Source organism: Mauremys mutica, chromosome 16 (assembly GCF_020497125.1).
Source record: "Mauremys mutica isolate MM-2020 ecotype Southern chromosome 16, ASM2049712v1, whole genome shotgun sequence".
Classification (NCBI taxonomy): Eukaryota; Metazoa; Chordata; order Testudines; family Geoemydidae; genus Mauremys; species Mauremys mutica.
In genome coordinates this window covers 5,757,797-5,774,998 of record NC_059087.1, presented here as the reverse complement: position 1 = coordinate 5,774,998, position 17,202 = coordinate 5,757,797, and the positions used below count along the sequence as shown (strand labels likewise).

At 42.4% G+C, this 17,202-nt stretch overlaps 1 protein-coding gene across 1 annotated transcript in view; it reads right to left on the bottom strand.

Annotated features, from left to right (window-relative positions):
- Positions 1–10,856, bottom strand: part of ATXN2 (ataxin 2) — an 83,701-nt gene extending 72,845 nt beyond the window's left edge. The window contains exon 1 of the mRNA XM_044989571.1: positions 10,834–10,856. Coding sequence (XP_044845506.1) covers positions 10,834–10,844 — 11 coding nt within the window. The 5' untranslated portion in view covers positions 10,845–10,856. The remainder of the gene's footprint in view (positions 1–10,833) is intronic.
- Between the last annotated feature and the right edge of the window lie 6,346 nt (positions 10,857–17,202).

Sequence of the window (17,202 nt, the reverse complement as noted above, 5' to 3'; positions counted from 1 at the left end):
TCGGCCCGGCCAAACCTCCAGCAGCGCCGGGGAGCTGGGGGCAGCGGCGCGGGCACCTCCCTTACCCTGGGCTCCCCTCTGCGGCGGGCCCCCAGCAGCCCTCCCCGCGCCAGGCACAAACGCTGCTTCAGGGCCGCTGAGTGCTCAGTGGAGCCCCCTGGGAGGTACCCGCGAGGCTGGCACCACAACGCTACCCTCTCCCCCCTCTGCCCCCTCACCTCCCGCTGCTCCCCAGCTTACTTTCCACTCCTCTCCACGCCTGGCTGCTGCCGCTCAGGTTACGTTTTTGGGTTGTAGCTGTTTAGGGCCCAGTCCTACAGTAGGCTCCGCTGGTAGAGACTTCTGCACTCCTGTGACCTGGCAGACTTCACCGAGGCAGAGCAGGCCCCTGATTGCAGGCTTAGGACAGTAGATTTGTAAAAAAGTTTTGGGGCACAGACCTCTAGGTCTTCCTCCAGGTTTGTAATGCACAATGTTCAGAGGGTGCTGTGTGTTATTTCAAGTTTATGAAACGATACGCCCCCTCCTCTCATCAATTAAACATTAAAGGACTGCTAATAGATAAAAAATTATGGGAATTGGTGGTTAATTATATTGTGCTTTACATCTTCAAATCACCTTTGCAAACATTCTTAACACTCCCATGAGGAAGATAAATATTCCTGTTTTATCCAAGGAAAACTGAGATGGATGTTAAGCCTTTTACTAGTTCTAGATACAGAATTGGCTTCAGTTAACATTTTTTACATTTGAAATTTAAAATCTTTGCTTCCCTCTTTGTTGGAGCACATAGGTATGCAGCTGACCCCAGAGCTGTAACATTCCCTAATCTCTCTGCTTTTAGGAAATTGTTTCCTTCATCTGGAGGAGGAAGTGAGGCAGCTCAGTTGTGTATGACGTCACTCTTCAGATCCTCCACCAGAGAAGGAAATAAGGATCTAACATTTATATAAAAGACATTTAAAAAAATGTCAAGCCTATCTGCATCACAGAAAAGTAGTAAAAGAACAAAGTGGATTTTTGGCTTTGCATTTCACCTTTAAAAAGACTTATCCAAGGCTACACAGTTTAATTTCAGTCTCCTTAACCAAATTGCCCTAATCACCAAACAAGGAAACCAACCTCACATCATATATGCAAACTTCTAAACAAGTAGTTTAGAATTTTCTGAGGAATCAGTGGTCCTTTAAATGTAGATTTATCACATATCAGTAACTGATTATAGCATTAGTATTGTATTTAAACAGCTGAAATAGATCCCCCAGGGTTATCACATTGTTTTCCCAACTCCCTCAGTACTTAAGATTCCTAATTTCTTAAAAATGCAGTTTAAGACATTCAAAGAAAAACTACCCAGTTAATGTTGGATTGCCATAATTGACAGAAGCCAGAACATACTGTAAGTGCTGAAATGCCAACTAACCCTGGTAGCAAGACATTTTATTAATGTATGATATTGAATATCATCCAGTTTTAAGCATGGAGTTTTAACTTTAGAACTCTTTGAGGTGTTCCTTGTACCTGTTACTTTATTCTACTTGTCATTTCCAGAGGCACTGAAGTGCAGCCAATTCATTCTAATATGTAAAAATAAAATCTGGACTGGCCTGCTAAAAGTCTGTCATGTACATAATTAGCATGAGCAGATGGAATTTCAAAACCAGGAGAATAAATTGATTTATAACCATGGTTACTCAAAATTCTTGAGGCTAATCTATTCATAGAAACTCTCTAGGAATCCCAGAGAATGTAAGTGTAAAAAAGAAATGATGCTGCTAGGCAGGCATTATTTATACACCTTGCTTGTAAAGCAAGTTTTCCATAGGTTTGGCAGAGTTGTGGGTGGTAAAACACAATGGTAAGAAACACAGCAATATTTTACAGTTTCTTAAATTAGCATTTCCCCCACATTTGTGCACTTTTGGCTGCTAAGTTTCTTGTTTTGTTTTATCTTACAGGCCTGAATAATGATGTGGTGACACATTATTGGCTGGGTGACAGTAGATGCCAACTGAAGTGGACACAGAAGAAAGAGTTCTTTATATTTAATTGGAAATGCTTGCACTGTGTGGAGCCAGAAATTTAAAGCTCTCTTTTTTCTCCCCTTTTTAGTAAATTTTGTGGCCAACTAATGATTTCATAACCACAGGAATTGAAAGCCATGGACATCAAGTATTCATGCAGTTCGTGGAAGAAACTTCTGTGTCCAGAGCTGGAGACTGCTAAAGTTACTCCTGGCACAGGTTTCAATGATATTTGCAGTAAAATTAGTCTGATGCCAAAATGCTGTAACCCACCTGGTGCCTGCTACTAGAGATGATCTTGAGCCTTAAATAATGCAAAAAAAATACAAATAAAAAAATCCTTTAACGGCAACCTGCATATTTTTATAAAATGAAGCAAGTACCCTGAACACCTAAATTGGACTAAACTCTTCAGGCCATTGCCTGAAGAGATCATATGTCCGGTTCCTAGTAATATGGTGCTTTAATCACGACAGGGGCCTCCACATGCTACTACAATACAAATAATGTAGCAGTTAAGAGACTTTCAAGCTTGTTTCAAGGCATATTTTGGATCTTTCAAATTAGTTGGAGCAGAAAAGGATTGTGTCTAGTGACTTGTAACAATGTGCCCCAAATTTAAAGGAAACGACAAGATACAATTAAAGTAAAATTGACAACATACGATTATTCAATAGTTTTTTGCATATTAAATTTTAATTCTAGAAAAATTTTAAGAGCATACTATCAGTTTGATATGCAGGTACTAGACAGTTACATGATCTGGCATGCACAAGATTGACAGAATGACAGTCCTTGCAGTTCAGAAATGCTGGAATGGGTACACATGGGATGCATTGCCAGGGCCAGCTCTGGCTTTTTTGCCGCCCCAAGCAAAGAAAAAAAACAAACAAACAAAAAACCCACCACACACAACCCTGTGGGCTGGCTGGAGCAGCGAGGGGGAGGGGGGACAAACCTGCGGGCCAGCCCTGAGCAGCGAAGGGGGAAAAAAAAAACCAACAACCTGCCGGGCTTGCTACAGACCTGGCACTGCTCCCAGCAGGGTGCTCCCCCTCCTCCGCACTGCTGACCCCTACAGGGCCGCCGGAGTGGTGAAGGGGGGTGGGGGAACCTGCAGGAATACCACCCCTTGGAATCTGCCGCCCCAAGCACCAGCTTGCTCAGCTGGTGCCTGGAGCCGGCCCTGTGCATTGCCATAGGCTACTTCCAAGAGATCTAGTATGAACACAGATATTTAAACAAGTTCTTTAACATTTGTATAAGAACAGTCTCTTGTTAATGCCTGGTATAGCAACCTGGGTGTTAAGTGGTTGATGTCTACTAGAGTTCCTCGGTGACTGCCTTGAAGGACATTGGACCCATAATAGAAAAGCTGAAAACCACTTAGGAGAGAGATACTCCCTCTCAATCCCTCACCTTTCAGCCAACTTCTAGTGCTTAGTACATTATTTTATTTTTTTTTATTCTGCCTATCCTGCTTCTGTGATGTTCGTTTCCTCTCCCTTGCATACTCATCTCTCTAGTCACTTTGCAGTTTGGCTCTGTTGATCTAGGAGTTTTGCCTCTACTCTTTCTGGTGACATCTGCAGGTTTGATCACAAGTGAATGTGTGCCAAAGAAGCATTTACGTCAAGAGAGAAGAGATAGCCAATTGGTTTAATCAAAAAAGTTTCTATAAATCCCCATGGCCAAATTAAGACCTCAACTAGGATTAAAAAAAGGCTCATGCTATATGGCATCTGTAATGTTTATCAGCTGGATGTTTTCTATAGAATGCAGTTTAAGAACCACTGTTTTCAGGGCATACTACAAATCCCTTTTAATTTTGTTGGCCTTCCTTGACTTGTTTTTCCCCTTTCCACGCTAATCTTTGCGCCAGCAAAAGAAGTGTTCTCTTTTGTTGGTGGGGTGGTCTGCTGATGGTTATTGGGTTTGCCTTTGTGCCAGATGCAGCTGGCATTGTCCCAACTGTGTAGTTCAGTTGTTTGTATTTAGGTGGGTTTTTAATACTTTGCCTTTGGATACCTTCAGCAGGCACCTTATAAACTAGACCATCCAGCATGAGTGATTTATCTACAGGTTTAGCAAGGGGAAGGATCAGGAATCAAGAAGTTTTCAAAGAACGCAACTATTTTTTACAAAGAATTCTTATTTTACAGCAATTGATGGGTCTGAGGGTCTCATTAATTCAGTCTCTGATTATTCTTTACATGGTATTGTTCTCTTGCTGGAACTATTAAGGATGGGGACCATATTTAACAAGGTGATGCACACGTGCCTGTGATGACACAGCTGACAGTAACACTCTGCTTTTATATAAAATGCTAACAGCTTAAATCCCTAATTATAATAGAAGTTGATCTTTAACAAAAATATTCAGAAAAAGACTAATTTCTTTCCCAAATTCATAGTCCTCCTTTTGGACACAAACATTTTAATTCTCTGTTCAAGCACATAAAAGTCTATCAAAAGAAGAGAAAAATACATCCAGCAAAGAGACTAGCCAGTGAAGCTACTGTTTATTTTACGTGAGGAACATGATATCTTATTCAGGTTTGGTAGGTACCTACACAACAATGAACAAAAAACAAAGCTATGTTTTAGAACTGGCAGGTGAGAGAAACTTATCTCTGACTCCTGTTGGTGAGAGAGAAAAAGCTTTCCAGCCACACACAGCTCTTCAGGTCTGGGAAAGGTACCCCTAGAGCTGAAGAAGAGCTGTGAGGCTTGAAAGCTTGTCTCTCTCACCAACAGAAGTTGGTCCAATAAAGATATTATCTCACCAACCTTGTCTCTCTAATATCCTGGGACTGAGGCAGCTACAGCTGCACTCATACATATTTGACTCCTTCATTCTCTTTCTTCCCCGTCCCACTCTCCCCCCATTGCCATACAGTATCTCCTCATTGCTTGGAATTCCATAAGTGGTTTGCTAACTCCCACAGTGTACATTTCTTGAGGTATGTCTACACTATCATTTTTGTAATTCTTACGGTTGAACTACCATCAGTGCAGTTCCACTGATCATTGGAAATGGTGGAAGTACTCATGTGGACCAGCCACCAGCATTTAAAGCCACCATGATGTCATCCAGCTCAAAGGAGATGTAGGTGACATTAAAATGCCGGTGGCTAGTCTAAATTAGCATTTTAACTGTTGTTGCCACCAGTGGGCGATTTTAAGAAAAATGTTAATGTAGATAAGGCCTTGGACAAAAGCTACAAAGATGCAACAAGCTTATGTTGCCTGCTACAACCTCCCCACTCCACCCCTTTTTTTTTTTTTTTTAATTAAGGTTAATCTCAGGAATGGACCATTTAAACAAGAGCATGTTTTCTAGGGGAGGATTGTGGTTCGGCAGGGAGATCACTAGGAGTCTGATCCGATTGTCATTGGGAAAAAAAAATGTGGAAAGACTTCCATTAAATTTAGAGCACATTGAATTGAGCATAGGACTACAAATCAAGAGATCTTGGTTCTACTCCCAACTCTGCCAAGCAATTTACTGTTCATCCTTGGGCATGTCACTTCACCATCATTACTAACCCTTCTTCATAAAAGCATTTTGATTAGCTACAGATAAAAAAAATCTCAAGTATTATTACTAGAAGGTAGCAGTAGGTAAAGCAACAATTATCTCAAAGCTTATCTCCAGTATAGTTCTATAGGCATCATGGTCTTAAATACTTCTACAGAGCATGTGTGCATCTCAATGTAGATGACAGAGCCTCCTAACCTAGTCATGACTGCAATCTCACACCCCCAAAAGTGGTTACATAGTGTACATCTACACTATAGGGACTATACCCTATTCATCCTCATAGCTACGCTGGTGTGAGCCTGTAGCATATGGAAGCAGCCTACACTGACTGAAGGAGTTTTTCCTGTTGGTGTAGGACCTCCACCTTCCTGAGCAACAGTAGCTAGGTTGATGGAAGCATTCTTCTGTTGACAGAGCTGCCTCTGTCCTGGGGGGTAGGTTGTCATAGTTACAGCTTTCAAGGGGGTGTATTTTTCACACCCCTGACTGACATAGCTATGTCAACCTAAATTTTAAGTGTAGGCCAGGCCATAGATACTTTAGTATACCCTTCTTCCATCCCTGCAGTTTATCAGTGTCAGAACCAAATTATTGCCTTAGAAACAAGGAGTTCACTCAATGGAGAAAAAGGTTGCATTTAAACAGGTGATAGGTCAAACCCCTCATACCAGCAATGCAGGGGGAGGATGTTCAGGACAGGATATTCACTTAGCAGGTGGATTGCAATCTGGTTTTCTTTGATACTCTTTCTGGGTCTGTTGGTTACATCTCAGTTTCATCTCTGACAGTTCCCTTGGTTTCCCTATTAAAGTTTCCTTGCTAACTGTTCCTCTCTGGTCCTGAAGGGGGTTTCCTGCTGGCTTTTCTTCCAACCCATGCTCCAACTGCCACAAATGTTTAGGTTTCCACATTCCATCCCTTGACATGCTGCTCACTGTTTGAAGTGGACATGAGAAAGGATATGGTGGTGTATGTAGCTATGAACTTTGTGATGCCTTGTTTTCTTTGTTCCACCCCTTTACATTCTGAAAGTTTTCCGTGAGTGGGTTTCAGCAGCCATTTTGTTCTCAGCTGCGCCAGCCTGTTACAGAGTAACACACACCATGCTCTCTTTTGTTCATTCCTGTCCTTTTCCTTAATTTGAAATGAAAGTCCTCAGACCAAAAGGGAAGGCTCTCCTCTATATACAACGAAACAGTCTCATGCCATACAAGCACTTTTTCCATTCCCTCCTGCAGAGCTTCTCTTTGGGAAGAGTCCTTTCATCCCTGCCTCATCTGCAAGTTCCCATTTCCTTTAGGCTTTGAACACAGTCTCTCTGGTTCAGAATGCAAGGTTTCCCCTGTATTTCCTGGGGGTATCCTCGTGCTCTTCTCCCATGCAGTCAAATTTCAGAAAAACAGCAAAGATATTTGTGTATGCAGTGGTGGTGTTGCCACCTTGATCCCAGGATATGAGAGACACAAGTTGGGTAAGGTAATATATTTCATTGGACCTACTTCTGTTGGTGAGAGACAAGCTTCTGAACTCCACAGGGCCTGAAGAGTTCTGCATAAGATGGAAAAGTTGTCTCTCTCACCAACAGAAGTTGGTCCATTAAAAGATATTACCTCATCCACCTTGTCTTAAGGATATTTGTCTCAGGCACAGCTCTCTCCTCCCTGGAGCAGGCAAAAATGGAGCTGGCACTGATGGAGTCCGAAGGCTGGCTGACTGCCGTGCTTGGGGCAGCAAAAAAGCTAGAGCTGCCCCTGCCCTCAGAGCCTCCTGCACACTACAAAACAGCTGATCAGGAGGTGCAGGCAGGCAGGGAGGGAGGAGATGCTGATCAGCAGGGCTGTAGGTGGGTGGGAGGCACTGGGAGCTGGGGGGAGCTGATAGGGACCTTACTGTGGCTCTTTGGCAATGTACATTGGTAAATTCTGGCTCCTTCTCAGGCTCAGGTTGGCCACCCCTGCTCTATAGAGTGCCACAATTTAAATTTACCTTGTATATTCCCATCTGGGTATTCTAAAGACTTCATGTTTATCTAGTGCTTTACCTCTTCAGGGCACTGTTCAATATCAATCAATCATCATAACTTCAAGGCAGGTAAATGCTGTACCCCTGTACAGCTAGGTTATGCTTTGCCCAAGAAATCAAGATTCGAAGGCAGGAATTTCTGCTTCCAGAATTGTATTCAGTTCACCAGATCATGCTGCCTCACTGAACAGCATAGGCCCATTTTGGATTTCTCAGAATGACCTCATTAAGTGGTGGTAAACTAAAGTGCTTTTGACAGGGAAGCAGTCAAAGTCATTTGGAGGTCTCCTGGTTACAGACAATCCTATACTGTTTAATTCCATTTGCAGAGTGAAAACCCTTGGTGAGATTAGACTTCACTTTAACAATCAGTCAGTTCAGCCAACAGGGAGGCTGTTCACACTAGTTTGTTACCATGTCAACAGTCCTACTTGTAAGAGTAGTAATAGTCTGGCTGAGATGTAACAAGTGACCTCCTCAATAGGGACTCCACACACACACACAAAATTTTAACCCAGACTTCAATATTCTTGGGTTTCACCTGTACTGAAACATCAAACAACATACGCCATGTCATTCTAAACATTGGTCTGATCACATTTAATGCACTAGGCATATTTGCCACATTTTGTCTTACATTCTTGGAACTCTACATTCTTTGCCATGCTGTTTTAAAGAGCATCCTCAAGTCCGGTTTACGTTTCCTTTGCCTAGGTTACTACTACGGGAAGGATTGAATTAGTTACTTTTCACTCATCTTGGCAAAAGAATCCAAACTGACCAGTTTTATTTTCTAGCCACCATCAGTTAGTCAATTGTTATAGGATGAATATCTCCTTATTGGATTCCTTTCTGTTGTTACAAGCTTGTTGCATCTCATCTTAAATTAATCCCTAATCCTGCAGACACTTATCCACATGCTTAAGTAAGATTGTACATATTCCCCCATGGATTCAATGGGACTCCTCATGTGCTTAAAGTTAAGCATGTACCTAAGTGTTTGCAGTGTCAGGGCCTCAGACTGTAAGTTCTTTGGGGCAGGTACTTTTTAAACCTATGTTCATCCAGCACCTAGCACAGCAGCATCCTGATCCAGACTGGGCCCTGTGAGGATTGCTGTAAAAAAATATTTGTCCATCTTCTTCACCAAAACATGAGGATTCTACTGGCACTTGACAATCCCAGGTTGCACTGCTTCTCAAATGCCTTTAGTCAGCACAACAGTCTATCTATCCCCCTTAGCCAGTGCAGATTTGTACCCACAACACATTCTTGTGAGGGTGAACTATGGGGTTTGTTGTATTTTACCCTCACTGTAAAGATTCTGTGGCAGATTAGATACATCTGCAGATTTCTATTTTACAGTGGTTTGGGAGTGGGGAATGGAAGGAAGAACAGAGACTGTGAACAATGTGCAGAAATCCCACATTTAGTCCAAGACTCCCAGGTGTCCTTTTTCCAGTGTCTCAGACTAGATGATTTCTCAAACACACATGGGTTTAATCTTGATCCTACAACCCTGTCATTTCACTGAGTGATAGATCACGGTTTGTGGTAGCCTCACAGACAAACAGCACAGGGTTGTGTGTAGATTGCCAAGGACTATTCAGAAATACAAAGCATTGCCTATGTGTGTAGAGGTGTCAACAACAGGGGAGCCCAGTTGCTAGGCTAGATACTTTCCAAAGCAGTAACACAATGAACATGCAGGGACAGCCCTACCACTGAACATTATGGATCCAGACAGTTCATGTGCAGGAGACATGGACATATCATGTCTCTAGTGACAAATACAGGACACATTTAGTAGGGATAGCCACTTATTTAGGATGATTCTTAGGGAAGCAATTTAAGCCCAATATTAGCAATGACTGATGTTTAACAGGGATGTTAATTCTGCTTAATAGGGACAGCTTCAGAGGATTTATAGAATTGTAAAAATGTCAGGCTGGAAGGGACCTTGAGAGGTCATCTAGTCCAGCCCCCTGTTCTGAGGTAGGGCCAAGTATACTTAGACCATCCTGGACAAGTATTTGTCCAGCCTGTTCTTAAAAACCTCCAGTGATAGGGATTCCACAACCTCCCTTAAAAGCCTATTCCAGTGCTTAACTATTCTTATCATTGGAAAGTTTTCCTGAATATCTAACCTAAACCTCCCTCACTGCAGATTAAACCAATTATTTTTTGTCCTACCTTCAGTGGACACAGAACAACTGATCACCATCCTCTTTATAACAGCCTTTGACATTTTTGAAGACTGATCAGGTTCTCCCTCGATTTTTTTCTCAAGATTAAGTTTGTTTAACATTGTTTTTGCATAAGTCAGGGTTTCTAAACCTCTGATATTTTTGTTGCTCTCCTCTGGACTCTCTCCAATTTGTCCACATCTTTCCTAAAGTGTGGCCCCCCAAAAATTGGACACTGCACTCCAGTGGAGGCCCCACCAGTGCCAAGCAGCATGGGACAACTATATCTCATGTCTCACTTACAATAGGCCTGTTAATACACCCCAGAATATAAGCTTTTTGGTTTGGTTTTGTTTTTTTGCAACAGCATCACATTGTTGGCTCACTTCCATATAGTGATTGAGCAGAGTACTTCCCTAGCACTGGTCTCCAGTATTAGATCGCTCCCTCCACATCATCTCCTATGCTAGGCATCTTCCACAAATAGTAGAGTCAAACCCTTTCCTTGGGCAGGCTATACCACCTCCCAGCATCAGGGGTCTAACCATGAACATAACAGGTTCAGTAGCATTCCAGAGGGACATATTACTATTAAAATAGCATCTTTAGTCAGTCAGGAATTCCACTTAATGAGGCCTGAAAAGTCAGCTAAAAGAGCTACCCAGTGAAGTGAACTCAGCAGTACTAGAAGTAGTAACCAGCACTAAAAAGAGATTAGTATTGCATTCAAGATGCCCAGATAAAGAACAAGAGGTACATGATTTAACATGAACAGTTACAAATAAATAAGTACTTTCCCCATCACTCACCTACCCCATTCTGGAGTCAGGAATCCATACAATCGCTAGTACAGTAGTGACCCATAACAATAACAAAACCATCACACCACTGAACCTATGCAAGATGCCCAAACAACCCTCAAATTACTCAACACATGCAAGTCTGCCCACTTGCAGAATAACCACATTCCAAGACACAAATTCAAGTAAAATCATTACTGTGCTCTAATCCTACCACAGTTAGGAAAAACCACCAGCTCACAGGAACAAACCTTTACCTGCTCCACATCAAACACCACCTCTATTTCATTAAGGCAACAATTCAGTCACCTGTTGCTGCTTTATAGTAGCTATTGTCCCTGGGACAAGTTCAACAAGAATTAACTTCCTGATGGGGGAATCAACATTCTTTTCCTTCATGGGTTTGGCTATTTTAACTGATTGGGTGTGGAAGAAATCCCATTGTCCCATGAATTGCCCAAAAGATAGTGGTAAAACTCCGTGGTGACAATAAATGCTTTTGGTGTTTATTTTCTAATTACATTATCAATCAATCACTTCCAGGTCAGCAAGGAACAAAGCTATAAAAGCTTCCCTATTCTGTCAGTAGAAGTGCAGGTGCAGCTGTGCTTAACTGAAAGCAGACGGTGGCTGGGAAGGGTGCCTGAAATGCAAAACTATAGCTTGATTTGCCTGGAGAGGAAAATAGGGATGTTTTAGCAAAACCACAATCACTTAGAGTTTCACTGTTGTCACCATACTCAACACCAGGGCTGCTCAGAACTTCCTGGTGAGAGGGACTCAGAACCTCTTGCTCTGCAAACACAAGTCCCTTCCATTTGAGCTAAAGGAGAACCTCTGTAATTTATCAGCAATGTAGGCTCATGGTATACAGTTAAAGAGTAGAGGACAATGATATTCTGCCCAGAAGTTAAGTACAATAAGAATACAGAAAACGTATCTTATCTGTAGCCCTTTAAGCCAAACCTGAGTATAGTTAGAGAAGCACATTATTTTAAATGACAATATACTGGATGTGTTCTCAAGCCAGGTGTCAGATTAGAAAATTGGGATAGCTACTCCAGCTCTACCCATGTCTCCAGCTCTGTCCATATCAACTGTATGTTAATACTAAAAATGATCAGTAGTGAAATAGTTAAGGATGTTTAATTTTTATCATTAGGTTTCAGAGTTAACCCAAATTGATCTGTGCAGTGGCAATTCATGCTATTGTTTGTCCTTCTGCAGGCTCAGGAATGTAGCACTGCATAAGGTCACGTTTGGAAGGTTTCTTCACAATCTCTGGGCTGGAATGTTTTATAAATCTCAAAGCTTAAATTCTATAGAAACTAACTGATCCATTGGAGCAGTGTTCTTATTGCGACTGCCCCATCTACTGTTCTTTTGAGGCTGCAGATGCTGTTCAATATCGTCTGGTGAACAGCGGCGGTCCCATCTGACTGGCAAAAAGGCATTAATTTACCACTTTGGAAAGGTAAAGGCAACAAATGAGACTGTTCTAACTATTGCAGCCGTACTCTTCTGTCTGTCATGGGGAAAGTTTTTGCTTCTACCTTATAGGCCCAAACCGCTGATATCTTAAGGATCAAGAGAAGACAACAACAAGCTGGCTTCACTCCCACAGTGGAGCAAAACTTCACAGTGCACCAGCTTATTGAGAAGGCATGAGAATCCGGTTCACATTGCACTGGTGGATCTCAAGACTGCATTTGACTCTCTTGACAGGGAATTGCTTTGGGTGATCTTGAAATTTATGGCATCTCCAACAAGCTTTGTAGAATGCTCCATCTCCAATGACTCCTCAAGCTGTGTTCTTGTATATGGGGAAAGAGCCACCTTCTTACAAATGAAGTCAGGCATTCAACCAGGATGAGCTGTCACCCCAGCACTCTGCAATGGCATCAGATTATGTGCTTGGCCCGACACTAAGTAAATGCATTTTAGACATAGGCCTTAATGATAAGAACCTCACCATTGTCCATTTTGCTGCTGACATACTGCTAGTGGTTGAATCAGTGGATGAGCTAGTTGCAGCATTTAAAGCCCTGGAAAGCTCAGCAGCAAAAGTTGGCTTGAAAATTAATTGGGGTAAAACCAAAATTCTTCCAGTCAGTGATTTTGAACATTTTTCAGGCTCTAGCAGCTTAGTGGGCAACCACCCAGTCGAGAGAGTCAGGTATTTCACCTTCCTTTGCTCTGCTGCTGACAACATAGGTGGCCTTGAGAGAGAAATTGAAGCCCAGCCTGCAAAAGCATCATTAGTAACGGGGCACCTCCCCAAGAGCATCTTTCGCAATCGGTAGAGATAGTCAGAGAGATTAAGCAGAGGATAGACACTGCTTCAGTCGTCAGTAAGCTGGTCTTTGGGACTGAAACATGACCACTCACTGTCAAGAGTGAAAAGAAGATGGACCCCATTCAGTTGAAGAATCTCTGAATGATCAAAAACATCAAATAGCATGAAGTCAAGTTGAATTAAGAGCTCCATCGTCTAATTAAACAGGTCCTGGTCTCTCAAACAATTGGCCAGCACTCTTTGGCTCATGATGTATTTGGTGGTCTCTACTCTGTCCTTGTGCCAGCATAAAAACTAACCAACCTAACCTGTCTACTTGTTCAGCATGGCCCTGATCTCAGCTGTGTTGAATAGGTTAAGGGGAGAGGCATAGTGGCAGAACTTTCTTTCTCAAAGAGGCTCCAAGCTAGGGTGACCAGATAGCAAGTGTGAAAAATCGGGACGGGGGTGGAGGGTAATAGGAGCCTATATAAGAAAAAGCCCCAAATATTGGGACTGTCCCTATAAAATCAGGACATCTGGTCACCCTACTCCAAGCCCATTTTGAAGATGGCTGAGCATTCGACCTTGCTAGGAAATAGCAAGCTCTGAAGCCTGCTCAGTTATTTATGGAAAAAGTGTCTGCCATCCGTGCTCTTTGTTTGCTTAATGATTCCTCCAGCTTGCATGTTTCCAGAGAGGATACAAATTGGATGACTATCCTGATTGCTAAGGAAATATTTTACCGAGATACTGGAAATTGAATCAACACTCAAGGAGCAAGAACAGATTATGATGCAACTATTAATGAGCATCAAAAAGAGTTTTTAAGAAAATGGGGACACTTTTGGGAGCCCTTTGGGGATGATGTTAATTGTTGAATATGACCCATCAGGACCAAAACAAACATGATACAGAGAAATCTCATCTTTTGGATTTTCTATCTTAAAAACCATTAGTGCAGTTCTGGTCTTCCATGTTTAAAAAGGATGAATTCAAACTGGAACAGGTTCAGAGACGGGCTACTAGGATGATCCAAGGAATGGAAAACCTGTCTTATGAAAAGAGACTGAAAGAGCTTGGCTTGTTTAGCCTAACCAAAAGAAGGTTGAGGGGGGATATGATTGCTCTTTATAAATATATCAGAGGGATTAATATTAGGGAGGGAGAGGAATTATTTAAGCTTAGTAACAATGTGGACACAAGAACAAATGGATATAAACTGGACACTAGGAAGTTTAGACTTGAAATTAGACGAAGGTTTCTAACCATTAGAGGAGTGAAGTTCTGGAACAGCCTTCCAAGGGGAGTAGTGGGGGCAAAAGACATATCTGGCTTTAAGACTAAGCTTGATAAATTTATGGAGGGGATGGTATGATGGGATAGCCTAATTTTGGCAATTAATTTGGCAATTGATCTTTGATTATCAGCAGGTAAGTATGCCCAGTGGTCTGGATGGGATGTTAGATGGGTTGGGATGTGAGTTCCTGCAGAGAATTCTCTCGTGGGTGCTGGCTGGTGAGTCCTGCCCACATGCTCAGGGTTTAACTGATCGCCATATTTGGGGTCGGGAAGGAATTTTCCTCCAGGGCAGATTGGCAGAGGCCCTGGAGGTTTTTCGCCTTCCTCTGCAGCATGGGGCACGGGTCACTTTCTGGAGGATTCTCTGCAGCTTGAGGTCTTCAAACCGCAATTTGGGGACTTCGATAACTCAGACATAGGCTAGGGGTTTGTTATAGAAGTGGATATAAACTCTTGAGCAATAGTCAACATGGTTTCTGTAAAGGGAAATCGTGTCTTACTAATCTATTAGAGTTCTTTGAAGGGGTCAACAAACATGTGGACAAGGGGGATCCGGTGGACATAGTGTACTTAGATTTCCAGAAAGCCTTTGACAAGGTCCCTCACCAAAGGCTCTTACGTAAATTAAGCTGTCATGGGATAAAAGGGAAGGTCCTTTCATGGATTGAGAACTGGTTAAAGGACAGGGAACAAAGGGTAGGAATGAATGGTAAATTCTCAGAATGGAGAGAGGTAACTAGTGGTATTCCCCAAGGGTCAGTCCTCGGACCAATCCTATTCAATTTATTCATAAATGATCTGGAGAAAGGGGTAAACAGTGAGGTGGCAAAGTTTGCAGATGATACTAAACTATTCAAGATAGTTAAGACCAAAGCAGATTGTGAAGAACTTCAAAAAGATCTCACAAAACTAAGTGATTGGGCAACAAAATGGCAAATGAAATTTAATGTGGATAAATGTAAAGTAATGCACATTGGAAAAAATAACCCCAACTATATATACAACATGATGGGGGCTAATTTAGCTATAACGAGTCATCGTGGATAGTTCTCTGAAGATGTCCACGCAGTGTGTAGAGGCGGTCAAAAAAGCAAACAGGATGTTAGGAATCATTAAAAAGGGGATAGAGAATAAGACTGAGAATATATTATTGCCCTTATATAAATCCATGGTACGCCCACATCTCGAATACTGTGTACAGATGTGGTCTCCTCACCTCAAAAAAGATATTCTAGCACTAGAAAAGGTTCAGAAAAGGGCAACTAAAATGACTAGGGGTTTAGAGAGGGTCCCATACGAGGAAAGATTAAAGAGGCTAGGACTCTTCAGCTTGGAAAAGAGAAGACTAAGGGGGGACATGATAGAGGTATATAAAATCATGAGTGATGTTGAGAAAGTGGATAAGGAAAAGTTATTTACTTATTCCCATAATACAAGAACTAGGGGTCACCAAATTAAATTAATAGGCAGCAGGTTTAAAACAAATAAAAGGAAGTTCTTCTTCACGCAGCGCACAGTCAACTTGTGGAACTCCTTACCTGAGGAGGTTGTGAAGGCTAGGACTATAACGATGTTTAAAAGGGGACTGGATAAATTCATGGTGGCTAAGTCCATAAATGGCTATTAGCCAGGATGGGTAAGAATGGTGTCCCTAGCCTCTGTTCGTCAGAGGATGGAGATGGATGGCAGGAGAGAACTCACTTGATCATTGCCTGTTAGGTTCACTCCCTCTGGGGCACCTGGCATTGGCCACTGTCGGTAGACAGATACTGGGCTAGATGGACCTTTGGTCTGACCCGTTACGGCCTTTCTTATGTTCTTATGGATGGGTGGGATTCTGTGGCCTGCATTGTGCAGGAGGTCAGACTAGATGATCATAATGGTCCCTTCTGACCTTAAAGTCTATGAGTCTATGAGATCCTCTTTTCTTTCTCTGTCTCTCACTGATGTTGGAAGCACAAATTGAAACAACACAAGATCTATCGGGGGAAATATTAATTTTATTAGGAACAAGGGAAATCTGCTAGGTCTCTTTTCCCTCCCCAGCATGATATCAGATAGATAAACAGTTAAGTTTGGGGAACTGGCTGGCAAAGGGAATCGCTAGTGGGCTAGAGAATCTTTCACATGGAGAACATCACTTCAAATCACAGCCACATTCATAGTGACTGATAGTTGTGGCAATCTGCTGGCTCTTTGGTGAAATCCAGTGTTGGACTTAATCCCTTGCTAGGCTAGGCCAAGAGATGAACAGACCTGGAGACTAAACTCAGCTTCCCACAGCTCCAGTTTAAGGGGGTACAGGGGAATGCTGGTGCTGTCACAGCTTGTGCAATTCAACATCCGGGGCAGTCAGACTAGCATGACGTTTACAAAAAGAAGTTGGGTTTTGCTCCTTTGTTGGTGCAGCATGTCCCTGCTCAGTAACCAGCGCTATCCACCCATAGGAAACAAAACTCAATGTAAAAAATACGTGAACAGTTATGGACAACACCCTGATAGCCTCCCAACGAGTTGTGGTGTTGAAGATAGCTTTACTCAGGTTTCTTTCATTGGGAAATAATTTTGAGCCCTTGTGTCCACTTAACATATAAAGCACATGAAGTCTGAGAATGCTGAATGAACAGCATGCATGAAGCACTTCTGGATGGAAAATACGTTGGTACAACAAAGGCTACAGGACAAGTGCAACTGATGAGCCAACTTTTGTCCTCAACTGTGTACCCAGCTTTAACCAACCCCAGTGCAAGGGCTGAACTTAGCTCCACATAAGGGGCCCAAATCATCAGTGGAGGGCTCATAACAATGATCTGTAAAAGGAGTGGAGGGAGTTTTACTTCATGATGCAGACAGGAGGCATGAAAAGTTAGGAGTTCTGGCTGATTTTTTTTTTTTACCTTAGCAAGAACAGGGCTCTCCAGTCTCATCTTCCCAATTTTTCTGGGAGAGTTTATGTCCATGGGGGCTGTCTTAGCCCTTAATAGAAGGGGGAGAGGTGTTGGATGTTTAGCTACAGATCTCTATCTACAGGGCTTTTAAGTGGGTCGGT